We start from the raw sequence: 13,006 nt of genomic DNA, 5'->3' as shown, positions 1-13,006 counted from the left end.
TTGCTGTCCGCTTCTTGCGATTAATGTCGGCACAAATAAAATACCCTTTTATCCCTTCACAGTGACTGAAGGAGCGGGGCCACATGCATTCATTCCATATTGGCACACACAACCACGTGCAGTGCGCAAATTAACCTTATACGTACATTTAATCACAAAGTTGGCATCTATAATATGATGCGTGTGGGACTTGTGTGTACGATGATTTCCTCATTTGTCCCCCTGTTTGTCCTTGTTTGATCCCCATATGCGCATCCACTGGAGATAAAGTAGAGGCTGGTAGATTGTGAACTCAGCTGAGGACACCAGCAGCCGTGATAGATTAGGACAGGCTGTGGGAAGTAATGCAAAGTAGCAGAACTGAACCAAACACAACACACACAACTGTACATGTACGTTCACCACAGAGGCGACAAGCCAGTGCCTGGTGTTTATCTTTCGCACTCTTGTACGCGCGAGCACAGCCACGCACACAAGCAGCGATGGCAGCAGTGGCCATTGGCACAGTTCCCTATACCCTGCCTTACAAACATAATTTATCACCTGCAAGAGCCTCCTGAGTGTGAGAATGTGTGTGTGTGTGTGTAGACAGTCTGACCTGATCCAGTGCCACCATAACCTTATTAAGAAACAACTCGATGACAATAGCTTGGCCCCGATGCCAATTTTACCTAGAGGGGTTGAGCGTGCAGCACATTTCTTTGTTGTACGTTCATCCCCGTCGGTAAAATTAGCACTGCAGCCAACTGTCTCTCAACTTGGAGTCCTTAATGCATGTGTCATGTGCTACACGTGGAAACAGATGCACGCAGAGAAAAGCACAATCAAAGGGATGCAGGCAGACTCCTGCTGAGAATTAAAGCTAACTCGCCATTTATCTTCCCGTCACCTTCCCTCGTGTCATCATTTGCTTTATACCTTCAACTAATCCAGCTACCAGCATGCAACAACGCGAGGAAAAACGTGCGCACACAACAACAAAGACGAATCACAGCTGAAATCAAACTGGCATTTAATCAGTATTCTGTAATGGCTTTCGCAGGATTGCATTTATATATTTATTTACTTGCTTTAGTCTCTTGAATAAATGGATCTACATGTTTGCATGTGCATGTCTTTAGATTGTTGTTAATCCTTAACAGTATGTGTGTTTATGTGTAATAATACAGTACATCAGGGTAACAAGAGGACACTTTCCCGGTCTTCCTCTTCTTCTTGTTGTTCATCCTTGACCCTGCACCTGAAAGACAAAAGTGTAACCAATTAAAGTCTGATGATTAATGTCTGATGGAATTTATGTAGTTTTTTTTTTTTTTTTTTTTACTTCTTTTTATTGGGGTTTTTCAAATACAACCACATTTCAAACAAGGTACAATGAGATGCATATGTATATACTATAAGTTTCTGACAATGGAAGATGAGTGAATAAATAAATACACACATAACATACGCACCGAACCAAACAAAACCAGACAAAACACAGTAACAGGAGAAAAAAAGAAAACACACACAGAGGATGTCATATACTCTGTTTTTTTGTTTTGTTTTTTACCTATTTATGATGGGTTACTTTTAATATAATAGTCAATCAGTGGCTGCCATGTAGAATAAAATATGCCTACTTCGTCCTTTGGGAGTATTGTATTTTTGGGAATTTATGTACCTTTACACCTTTACTCATATGTAAGTTTAAATATAAGCACGTATCACCCAAGCAAACCATTTCCTGCATTGGGCTTTTACAGCATATAATAATACTTCTGTCTTTTAGCTAATGATGATGACGTGCATATGCGTTTCTTGGATTTTTCAAAGCGTTCAGATGTTACCGTTTCAACTACACATGAGAAAAAAAAAAAAGTTTATGTGCATTTCTCAAATATTAATGCGATGCTGCAGTGGAAGTATGCATTGACTGAAGGTTAGATCAAAGACAGCCAATAGACCGAGGCATCGCTGAAGCACAGCCAGGCAGCTGGAAGCACTTGAGTCAGACTGAAGCATCGTGATGGGCAGTTGTCTAAATAGGAAGTAAACAAGGGCTAGGTCATACAAGACGCAAACACATAAACGTATAAATGGATTCGACTGTATACTGTCCCACAGCAATTCCTGTATATGTGGGTGTTTAGAAGTGTCCTTGCTGATGGAGGATAAAACTTAAGTGTCCCTGAAGAATGTTACAGTCTTCAATCTATATTAAAAAAAACAATTTCGAGTAAATCTTTGTGAAGTTTATAATGCAAAATAGTTTATTGCATAAAAATATCAATAGCAAAATGGCATCTTAGACTGCAAAGTAGTTCCTTTATGTGATAGAACTCCCTGCATTATTCCTGTTTCACTAAAGTAAGTTGGGGAATTACATACTATTATCACCTGTATCTAATAGAAAGGACATTAATATCCCACTAAACTGTCAAAGGATGATTTATATTGATGCCCACATGTAATAAATGTTGTTCATTAATGACATTTCAAAGTGGTAAAGTGTTCATTTACAGATCTGCGCTATTGAACGGTTTTTGACAGCAGTATTATTAATCATTTCCTTCTTAAGACACTGAAAGTTGCTTGCAGGTTTAGAGAAAGATAATGTGGCTCATTTTAACTTAAAAATGTCGGTAAATATTTCAGATGCTGACGTAAGTTAGGATATTGACTCCAGTTTCAGATCTGGGCTTGTATGTCTGCCATCCACGACACCTACCTCCTGCCAAAGGAGCAAAGGCAAAGAAACTGTCGATTCTTTAATGAGAAATTATGTTTCTTTGCAACAAAACCACACCACTAATTATTGGATTTATAGTTATTTGCATATGATATATTTCAGGATTCTTTGTGCTCTTTTTAACCACAGCCTCTTGAGAAGAAGTGGAGGGAGCGATGTTCTTTCTTCCTCCTGACTTTTATCACTATTTTAACCAGGCTTTCGACCTCACTTTTTACTTTGGCACTCTCACAGCACGGCTAAAAAGTAGGGTCAAAGCTTGGCTAAAACAATGATGAAAGCTGTAGGGAAGAAAGAATATCGCTCCCTCTGTTCTTTCTAAGATAAAGTGAAAACTCCCTCTGTTTCAGTGTAAGTTTTCCTCTCTTTTCACTTCCATAACTTTACTTAACAAACAGCTTAACTATTGGGTGCTGAGAAGTTTCTAGTCTGGTGTTTTAGGTTTTTTATGTATTCTTTTAAACTCCTTATCTTCACAACTGGTTGTTGTTGCCATGGTTCTTGGTATGTATATTAATGATAGTGATTTTATGCTTTCATAAAAGTGTGTTTGGAATCAGATTAGAATGCTGCATCATAACTGTATTATTTACCATTGCAGCTGAAACATGGAACTATTGTCCAAAATAAATGTCATGGTTGGGAGAATAAAGGATATCATAAGACTGAAACAGTGACCAGAACCTTCATGGTTGAGATGGAACTTAAAGATGTACAAGTATGTGGTTTGTGTATGTTTATGTATGTTTATGTATAGGTGTGTATGCATGTGCATATGTATATGTATGTATGTATAGATCTGTGTATGAATATGAATGTACATATATGTGTTATTGTGTTATGTCTTTACGGAAATCATATTATATTTGTTCATAATATAAAGCCGGAAACCAAATTATTTAATAAGTATCAGTCATATTATAGTATATAGTATAGATATGCTTAGACTAGGAAGGTTATTATTGTTATTAATTACATAAGGAGACGGGGTGGGAGTTTATAATAAGTTATACTTCTTCTCACTCCTTTTCAAATATGTCTTATATATCTTATGTTTAAGTGTTTTGTTTATTTACTTTTCTTTTGTTTTGACATTCATAAATTCAATAAATCAATCAATCAATTAACTTATGGAGTGGTTTATATAATAAAATATATCTATATAGCAATGACAAATCAGTCTGATTAAGGTAAATATTCAAACAATCCACTACTGTCTTTTGTTTTTGTTTTTTTTTAACCTTTTGGTCCTTTTGACCAAATATTATATGTACATCTATACAAAACGACAACCTTACACATTCATTTCTACCATTCTTTGACAGTGCACACGCATACATACTGTAGATTATACAAGTCAACAAAAATATGTAAACAAACCACTCTCGAATGTTTGAATATTCCATGTGTGTACATTCACGTATGAAAGGTGTGTATGTTAGATTCAGTAAGTCATAGGGGAGTTGTGTGTGTGTGTGTGTGTGTGTGGGTGGGTGTGGGTGTGTGTGTGTGTGTGTGTGTGTGTTTAAAGGATGTCTGAAGCTGTTTTGGGAGCTCTCTGAGTTGTATGTGTTAATCCGGTTATTACACGTCTCAATGTGATATTTACTGTGCTCTGCTCAGCACAAGGCCTCCAGCAAAGATTATGCCCACTAAACACACACGCATAACATCAGCAATGCACAGACATACTCACAAGTTTTTACAAGAAAAAATACACTGATACCCTCTCTCTCTCTCACGCACACACACACACAGACATTAGCAGCACATTAAGAGCCAATACCCTACACACTGTCAAAGCTGAAGTCGTTCTGCTGGCTAACGATGCCTTACACACTCCACACATCCGACGGAGAGTGGGATTGACGGAGCACAAAAAAAGGATTACCCCCCATCGTGACCACTGGAATGGCAAACGACTGTAGGAAAATGTAGGGGCCAAGAAAGCAATGGATTACACGCCGATCATGGTAAAAAGACTCGGACAAAAGTATGAAAGCCGGAAGTTCCACATCTGCATTGAGAGCCGGAGTCAGGCAAAGAGCACATTTCACTGTTACACTGGAAATGGGGCTTTTCATGAAACTGGTTTTATTTTGGTATCTGGCACTTTGCCAGCTTTTTTAGATCCAATAATAAAAGAGAAATTCAGACATATTTCTACTCAGAATGTACCTAATGACCTCAGATACATGCAAAAAAATAATACTCTTACTCTGAGGTATCCCAAAATGAATGAATTTTTAATCAAATACTGGGGCCAAAAATAGGACCAAAATTACGGCAGGAAAAGCAAACTAGGTGTCAGTGCATTTGATTTGGAAAACATGGCTTGAAACGGTCTTATATACCACTATAAATAAAGACACTGTGTTAAACTTGACGACCCTAGTGGTTTTTCTAATCCAGACATGTGGGTTTTTCATGAATCTCCGTCTCATTCCAGGTTTTGTGTGTAACCCACTGTGTCCACTGCCATTGCATGCGGAATCTGCCCATTTAAACACATATAAATAATGAGTGATTTTGCAACAGCGGTCATTTTTGTGAAACACTCGGCCTTGCATATTTACTTTGATTCCCAAAATGTACCTGTGAGAGAATAAAGAAATATTCATAAAAATTGTAGAGCATAATTTTTGTGTCCTTTTTACGTTGGTTACGTCGGGGTAATCATTGCATGCAGAATCATCCGTGCACTGCTGGAATACTTGACTAGTCATAATTTCAGAGGAAAATTCAGATATCACAGTCGTCTGTGGATTAGCTTTGTGTAATAGTGTGAGTATTAGGGGAAAAAAACCTGAATGAAAAAGACGGGGGAGTTCATTATAGAAACCTGGTGTCCGTGTTACATGTGGATTTTTGTATGCATGTATGTGTCAAATAAAAATGTGTTATATCTGAAAAATAGTTTCTCATTTATTTTTATCTATTTTAAAAATAGACCAAAAACGCTTCCAAACTTGCTTCAAAACATTAGTCTACATCTTGTTTGAATTTTTAGCCCCTCTGTCCTGCTTTTAGGTACTAGTTTCATGGAAACACCCAAATGTAGAAGTCCCAGCTACGTTCTGGATAAGATGGAAAGGTTCTTAACACTGTAGTATGGTATAACCATTTCAGATCCTTTTACAATTATACATCGATTTGAACTCAGCTCTTAGAATAGTTTATTTGTCACCCGTTTGTACAGTAAAAAAAAAACTCAGACTATGAGTGATCTCTTATACTAGACCAGGGGTGTCCAATCCTGGTCCTTGAGAGCTACTATCCTGCATGTTTTAGATGTATCCCTCTTCCAACAAACTTGATTCAAATGATAAGCCTATCATCAAGTTCTGCAGAAGCCTGATAACAACCATCAAGTGTGGTGGAAGAGGGATACATCTAAAACACTCAGGATAGTAGCTCTAGAGGACCAGGATTGGACACCCCTGTACTAGACCAATGCCCGCTTCTAATGAATGGTCTAATGAGTATGGAAAATAATGCAAAAACATGAAAATGGCTCTAATATATATCGTCTGTAAGAATGGTAATGTTGGAGATATTTTGTCACCTTTTCCAAAGAACAAAAAAGGAGATAATGCGAATCCCATATGACAGCCTTCACAGTCACCAGATCTCAACCCAAATGAACAAGTGTTTTTACATCAACACGTTTCCAGTACAAACACAAAATGTCAAATCGCCGTTCCTCCAAGTGTCTTCTGGAGGGAAACAGAGGAATGGAGGGGTTCATTCTTCCAGCAGAGTTCACAGACCTGTAGAATCGATACCAAGGTGCATTGAAGCTGTTCTGGAGGCACACAGTAAACAACTCCGAACTGAGAGGCATTATGCTGGTTTTCCTTTAATTTGTCACCTTTCTGTATGTGCCTTGAGCAACCACCAGTTTAGTTTAAGTGTTACTCACCGTGTGAAGCGATGATTCCCTTGCTGATCTTGAGTTCCTCTGTTTCCTGTAGCAACTACTAAGACCTGTGTTCCAGTTTCTACCACAGACATAAATAGGATAAGTACAAGTTACATATTTATACAGGATATGTCTTATAAAGATTGCATGACTCCTCAGAGCTCTAGACATAATGATTAATTTAAATATAATGAATTACCAAACAACGTTATGATTATTACCATTACATTATTGTTTGGATCTTATCACTTCATTATTCGAAAATGAATGCAAAATTATGAGTGAACTGTCCATGGCCATAAACAAAGTTGTGTTTGAATGCTTATTTGTGTGCACATGTGCCTCTACCCTTGGCCTGAAGTCTCAGTTCCCGTTCTAGACTGGAGAGTGCATGTGAGGATGTATCGGCATCCAGGTCAGGGTCTTCACAGCCTGTCTGGTCCACATTACAGATCTCCATGATTTCCCGCGCTGCACATGACAGTGGACGAAACGTAGGGTCTGGGTCTGAAAACAACAGTAAAAGACAGCAAGAGGTAAATTTTCGGATGCACGTTAAGTAGGTATTGAGTAATAACATGATGATTGTGTACATAAATAGCATCTTACAAAAACAGCTAAAGAAAAATTGGAGGGATCTGAGGAAGTGCTGAAGAAGACAAGAGAAAGTAAAGACAAGGAGGGGGTTACACATCTCAGGACTCAATGAAGAAGGTGAGAGACAGAGAAATGATCACAACAGTCAGTGGAATGAGTGGTGTCTCATCCCTCTCCACTGCGAGCCACATCAAATTGAATCAGATTGAACATCCATCCCCACCTGCTCACTGTAAATTACATCGAGGCCCCCATTGAGAAGCTATGATGGTGTGGGTGTGTATGTGTGCAGCACACTGATTCCTCATGCTGCGTGCTGTCTAACCAGTTTCAGCTACAGTGTTAAGTCTTTCATTCTTTCAATCTTCCATTGTCTTCTCGCTCTCCCTCCACCCCACCTTCCCCCTTTCAGTACCTAACTCTGTCTTTAAACTGACACACAACCTCCACTTAGTGCTCCAGCTGCACTGACGGCGGGCGAAGGAAAGATGGTTTCAATAAAATCCCACTAACACATGTGCACTCACACACGCGACATGTATCTGTATCTCTGTAGATTCAATCTTCTTGAAATATAATAGGACATACTATACTTTACTGCACTGTGTATCTACTTTCTGTAAATAATTGTATCTGTGAGTCAGTGAGAAATGAGTGGAAGATTAAAATCTGATAAAGAGTTCCTGAGTCAAGTGAGATTTCAACATGCACAAATGACTCTATGTGCACTTATAATATAAATTGTGAACTTGAAAAGGAGTTCCCTGTTTACAAAGATGCTCAGGAGCAGAGAGCTATTTCAAGACATTTATGGGTGGCACATGGGAGCCAAAGCACAGATGTTTCAACAACAGGCCTTCTTCAGGGTACTGTCAGACAGCACATTGGAGCAGCACACTGCGAAGATGGCACAATGAACCTCAATGGGTGAGCCAACTCTCCGAAACGTCTGCACTTATGCCACTAAATTAAAAATACTGAAAACGTGTTGAGCTTCTAACAGTCCCAGTGATGACACTATTAAGTTTGTTCAAAAAAAACTTAAACTATCAGGTGATTTTACAAGTGTGGACAGTCAAACTATCAGGAATGAAAACAGTAAAAAGAGGATGTTGCAGAAAAGAATAAGGACGAAATGATGACAGAAACTTAAAAAGGTGGAGCTAAACGGCTAGACACTGTGACAAGAACAGAGTAAAGGAATTAAATATTTTCACAAGTTAGGAGAAAGATAGTAGAAGAAGGGCTTATTGTGTTATCAGTAGGAAGTATTAGATGAGTAAAACAGATTATGTTCTTGTTCTGTTGGTGTTGTGTCTCTTCAATAAACACACCAGTATGTGTGTATCAGCATAAACACATTACCTTTCTGTTTTTGGAACTTGAGAGAGCGGATGTGAGAGAATGAACACATATGTGTGTGCCCGACTGTTTAAGAATGAATGAATACACTCCATTAAAGAACTGTATTGTCAGTGCTAATCAAGTGTTAAGAGATGATGAGTATTGATTGTGTATTTTATGTGTGTACATATACTTACCAGATGTTGCTGCTTCATTTGCTGAAATGTCTGATTTTCCAGGTGGCTGTGTGTTGTTGTTCTCCTCCTTCTTAAAGTAAGTGCTAAGGTTGTTGCATGATCTATACTCTGCAGACTCTTAAGGAAAATATAGACAGTGTGTTTACATTAGTGTATTACATAGTGTATTAAGTTTTTTATCACCTTTCATATTTGCTTTACACGGTCTAAAACTCATTTTGAAAGTCTGGAAACAGGACGCATTGAATGAAATCCAGACATATGGATCGTGCAATATCACACTGATATCAGAGTTGACTTCTAGCTATCAAATAGAAATAGAAATGCATTTGCTTTGCTATCTAACTCCAGCAGTGAGTAAATTTTGTATAGATTCAATGCATGGAATAACTTGGCTGGTGCTACCCAGGATACGAGGAGTGAATTATAATAAATGGTTAAGAAAAAGTAAAACTGGGTTGTGATATCTGACAGTAACAAACAATAACATCTGCTACATGCAAAATATAAATACCTGCCCTTTATTACATTTGATACACTAATCCATTTGTCCATCCAGCAGCAGTATGTGTACCAAACTAATATCGCCTAACAACCCTGTTCAGCCACTGCTGACAGCTGCAATACAATTACTGCTGTTTTCTTCTTTCTCTCCAGTGGTTAGCCAATCAATTAATGTTATTGACTGGAAGGAAACTCTACTAACTAGTCTAAATCAGCAGCAAATGAAAAGAGGAAGGAGGAGAGGAGTCAGACAGCAAGTCTCTACACTTCCAAAAACAAAAGAAAATCACAGATCATGCATTAAAAAAACATACTACTGAAACCCTGTCACTCTGTTTGTCTGTTTTTGTTTATAACTCCATTTCTTAATCCATTTGCCTGCTAGTCTGTTTCTTGTCTACCTATTTTTTTTGGTTATCATGACATCTAACTGCGAGTGCAGCTGCCTGTATCCTCTGCCTCTACGTCGGATTTACTGCATGTAAGTCAGTCAATGTGTCCGTCTGTCGGCCTGTTTGACTGGATGCACACAAGACAGAAACTGCACACTAACAACCTCATTTTCTGACTGACCGGGTGACATGGAGTAAAAGCAAAAAAGGAGAGAGAGGTGGAAAGGTAGAGCAGGAGACATATAAAACCTGTTGGATCTCAGCCCTGCCTGGGAAAAAAAAGGAGAAAAATAGGGGAGACAGATGGAGGGATGGAGGAACATAAATGAGTGTGGAGTGTTGTCAAGGTGATATGCCTCCTCTCTAACCTTTCTCTCTCATTAACTTTGGAGCTTTAACGATGGTGGCAGAGACAGTGCGGGGTTTGACGAGCGGCTGGCTGCCTGGTGCGAGGAAGGCCGTGGTGCCCTTGTGGGAGATTCTCACTGTCAGCCTCGTTCGTTTAACACAGGCATGACAATGAAACAGTAAAAAGATGATTTTTAAGTCTTGATGAAAGGAAAGGTTGGAGGGATCATTTGGGCTGAAGCAATTTAGTTAAGCGACCAAAATATGAATTAATCAATTTTATTGAATCAAAGCGCCAACCCAGGTTTGAAATGCGAGGTAATTCCTCCTAGAAGTAGAAGGTATAATGAGCAACATGTGGCTCAATAAATTGCAGTATCTGATTCAGTCCAAATGATATTACTTTAACTTGGAGGCAATTTCAAGGTGGTGGCTAGACTTTCACTAACCTTGTTAGACAGTCTGAACAACTTACAGACATAGTTAGTAAAACCATTAGTGTTTAAACATCCAAAATGTAATATTCATTCATCATTCATCAACAGGAGAACCTTGAGTGCCTCTGATAATACACAAATTAATGTGAATTTTCTGTGAGCATTTGGTGTAAATCAAGTTGAGCTACTTTACATCCATAATCATATAATAATAAGTTTAGATTTTAAAGTGTGACTTGTATTGACAGATTTCCGAAGGTGTTGGAAAGGAAAGATGGCACAGCACTGAGGACATGCTACGCCTTTCAACACTTTATTTTATAAGTGAAGTCGAAGAAAACTTATGTGAAGGACACAGACGCTATTATCTTCTCTGTTCAGCTGGGAAAGAAACAAGAAAAGAATGTGTTGTGCTGCGTGTGGGTGTCTTTTGTGATAAAATGTGGACATGCACGAAGGGGTGGGGCTTTGGAGGGCTATGTGTGTTCCTGTGTTCACCTTCAGTTTGAGGAAAAGGAGGCACTAATACGCCATGAGTTCAAATATTTGGATGAAGAATCACTGCGGTCTAGATATGTGTGAAGGCAAAGATATATACACACACCAAATAAAAAAGGCATCTCAGGAGTGCTCCCCTTGGACCCACCAGTAATAAATTATCAGTGTTGTCCCCCATCTCTCGTTTTCCACCAAGCAGCCAGCGCTCCTCTGGGTTTAAAACTCATTTTCATCTCTCTTGTAAGCTCTATGTTTTTACATATTTGTTCTAAATCCTATTATGAGGCCTTTGTGATATGAATAACGCTTGCAAATTGGAAAGTATCTCCAGGCAAAAGTTGGACACAGAGGTAATCTTCACAATCTAATCTCGAAGTACAAAAACAGCAGTGGGACTTTCTGATGTAGTTTATAGGAAAACATGAGCCAGTTTAAGTAAAATTTTAAAAAAGCATAGAAAGTCAGGCATATACACGCAAATACACATAGACAGAAAAGTTCTCTGCTTCTGCATACCTGTTGGGTCTGAGGCATGCAGCAAAGGTTGGCACTGCTGCATTGCCTCAGTATGTGTGTATTCCAAACTGTGGACGGAATTGATGCCCAAATCCTGAGGCGAAAACCGGTCTACATGTCGGAACAGCCCCGGTATCACCTGGAGGGCAGTGAAACAGACAGAGGATGGGTAGGAGAAGGAGATATGGGGGAAATAAGGGGGTAAGTGTCATTGAGGGCAATGCAAGTATTTCAAAAGGGGCAGGGGGATGGAAAAAGTGAAGGAGAAAGACATCTCATTTGAGATGAATATGATGCACAAAGAAAGACAGATGGAAAGAAAAATACAAAAGGAGGGTGATATGGTAAAATAAAAATACAAAAGTAGAAGGAATTAACAATTAGGTGTTTGAGTTTCATTTCTATCCAAACAGAATCCGTTCAAAGGACAATCTGACATTCAACATCAATTTAACTTGTAATAATAAAGGTAAGGGCGTTACAATTGTATTTTCTCATTTCCAACTGTGCAAATGCATATTAATAAGCCTGAATCTTTAACTGGAGATTATTCCCTTGTCTGCCTGTTTCCTTTGTTTCCACTTGATGAATTGATTTTTAATTAACCCCTGGAGCTGGTGAGAGCATCTCACAATGTCGTGGTGGGTTAGCTGCTCTTCCAGAGCAAGTGTCCTCCTGCGAGATGGGGGTAAAATGAGGAAGCTCTGTTTAGTTAAGATTAGATCTGTTGTATTAACATGCTAGCCGTAGCACTGCAAGACACCGCAGCCTGGCTGGTGGAAAATAGGAACAGAGGATTGTAGGAAGAGTAGTGGTTAGAGTAAGGGTTGGAGGAAGGATGGAAGGGGAAGAGCACAGAAAAGAGTAGCATATCAAACTAGAGAAGAAAAAAATGAAGTTGCCTTTGCAGAGTGATGTTCTTTATAACAAAAGGATGTAGCCGTTATGGTTGCATAATCTGCAGACTGAAGTGAAAATATAAATAAGGGAAAGCATAAAACATGACAGAGAAAATAAGAAGAGGGAGGAGGGAGAAAGAGTCTAAGAAATGCATAAAGAAGGATGAAATGGCAAAGGAGGAAGAGGCCTGGAAAAATCACTTGATAATCACAGCTGCTACCTACACAATCTTGAACCTCATTTTGTTAAAGCTTTTTAATGAAGTGCAAGGCCTCCCTTATTTTTTCATTCTTCTGTCACAGCATAAAGGATTCATACCATTAAATGGCTGATAGGTCATTTGGGACCATTCAAGCAGTGTCTTTTTAATCCGCTGTCTTTTCTTCTCTCAATGCTGTGCACCTATAACACCGTGCCCTTAGGTGTCTCTGCACTATAGATGACTGATGTAAAGTAATTAGTGTGATACAAATGTTATCTAGTAGATCAGGTCAGCTACAATAAGAAACTAGTGGTTTTGAAGTCTTTTCATTTTTGGAAATGATTATGTCCAATGTAACGATGCGTTTCTTTCAACCATTTTACACAGTGTACATTTATTCCTTTTACTACTCATCATT

General features: G+C 38.7%; 1 protein-coding gene across 1 annotated transcript in view; it reads right to left on the bottom strand.

Moving 5' to 3' along the window:
* Positions 1 to 995: 995 nt before the first annotated feature.
* The window catches only part of zbbx (zinc finger, B-box domain containing), a 57,874-nt gene continuing 45,863 nt past the window's right edge, over positions 996 to 13,006 (bottom strand). The window contains exons 17-21 of the mRNA XM_030151243.1: positions 11,487 to 11,625; positions 8,792 to 8,908; positions 7,002 to 7,160; positions 6,654 to 6,732; positions 996 to 1,240 (exon numbers count right to left, since the gene is read on the bottom strand). Of these exons, the coding sequence (XP_030007103.1) occupies positions 1,174 to 1,240; positions 6,654 to 6,732; positions 7,002 to 7,160; positions 8,792 to 8,908; positions 11,487 to 11,625 (561 nt within the window). The 3' untranslated portion in view covers positions 996 to 1,173. The remainder of the gene's footprint in view (positions 1,241 to 6,653; positions 6,733 to 7,001; positions 7,161 to 8,791; positions 8,909 to 11,486; positions 11,626 to 13,006) is intronic.

Source organism: Sphaeramia orbicularis, chromosome 13 (genome assembly GCF_902148855.1).
Source record: "Sphaeramia orbicularis chromosome 13, fSphaOr1.1, whole genome shotgun sequence".
NCBI lineage: Eukaryota > Metazoa > Chordata > Actinopteri > Kurtiformes > Apogonidae > Sphaeramia > Sphaeramia orbicularis.
This window is presented reverse-complemented; position numbering and strand designations above follow the sequence as displayed.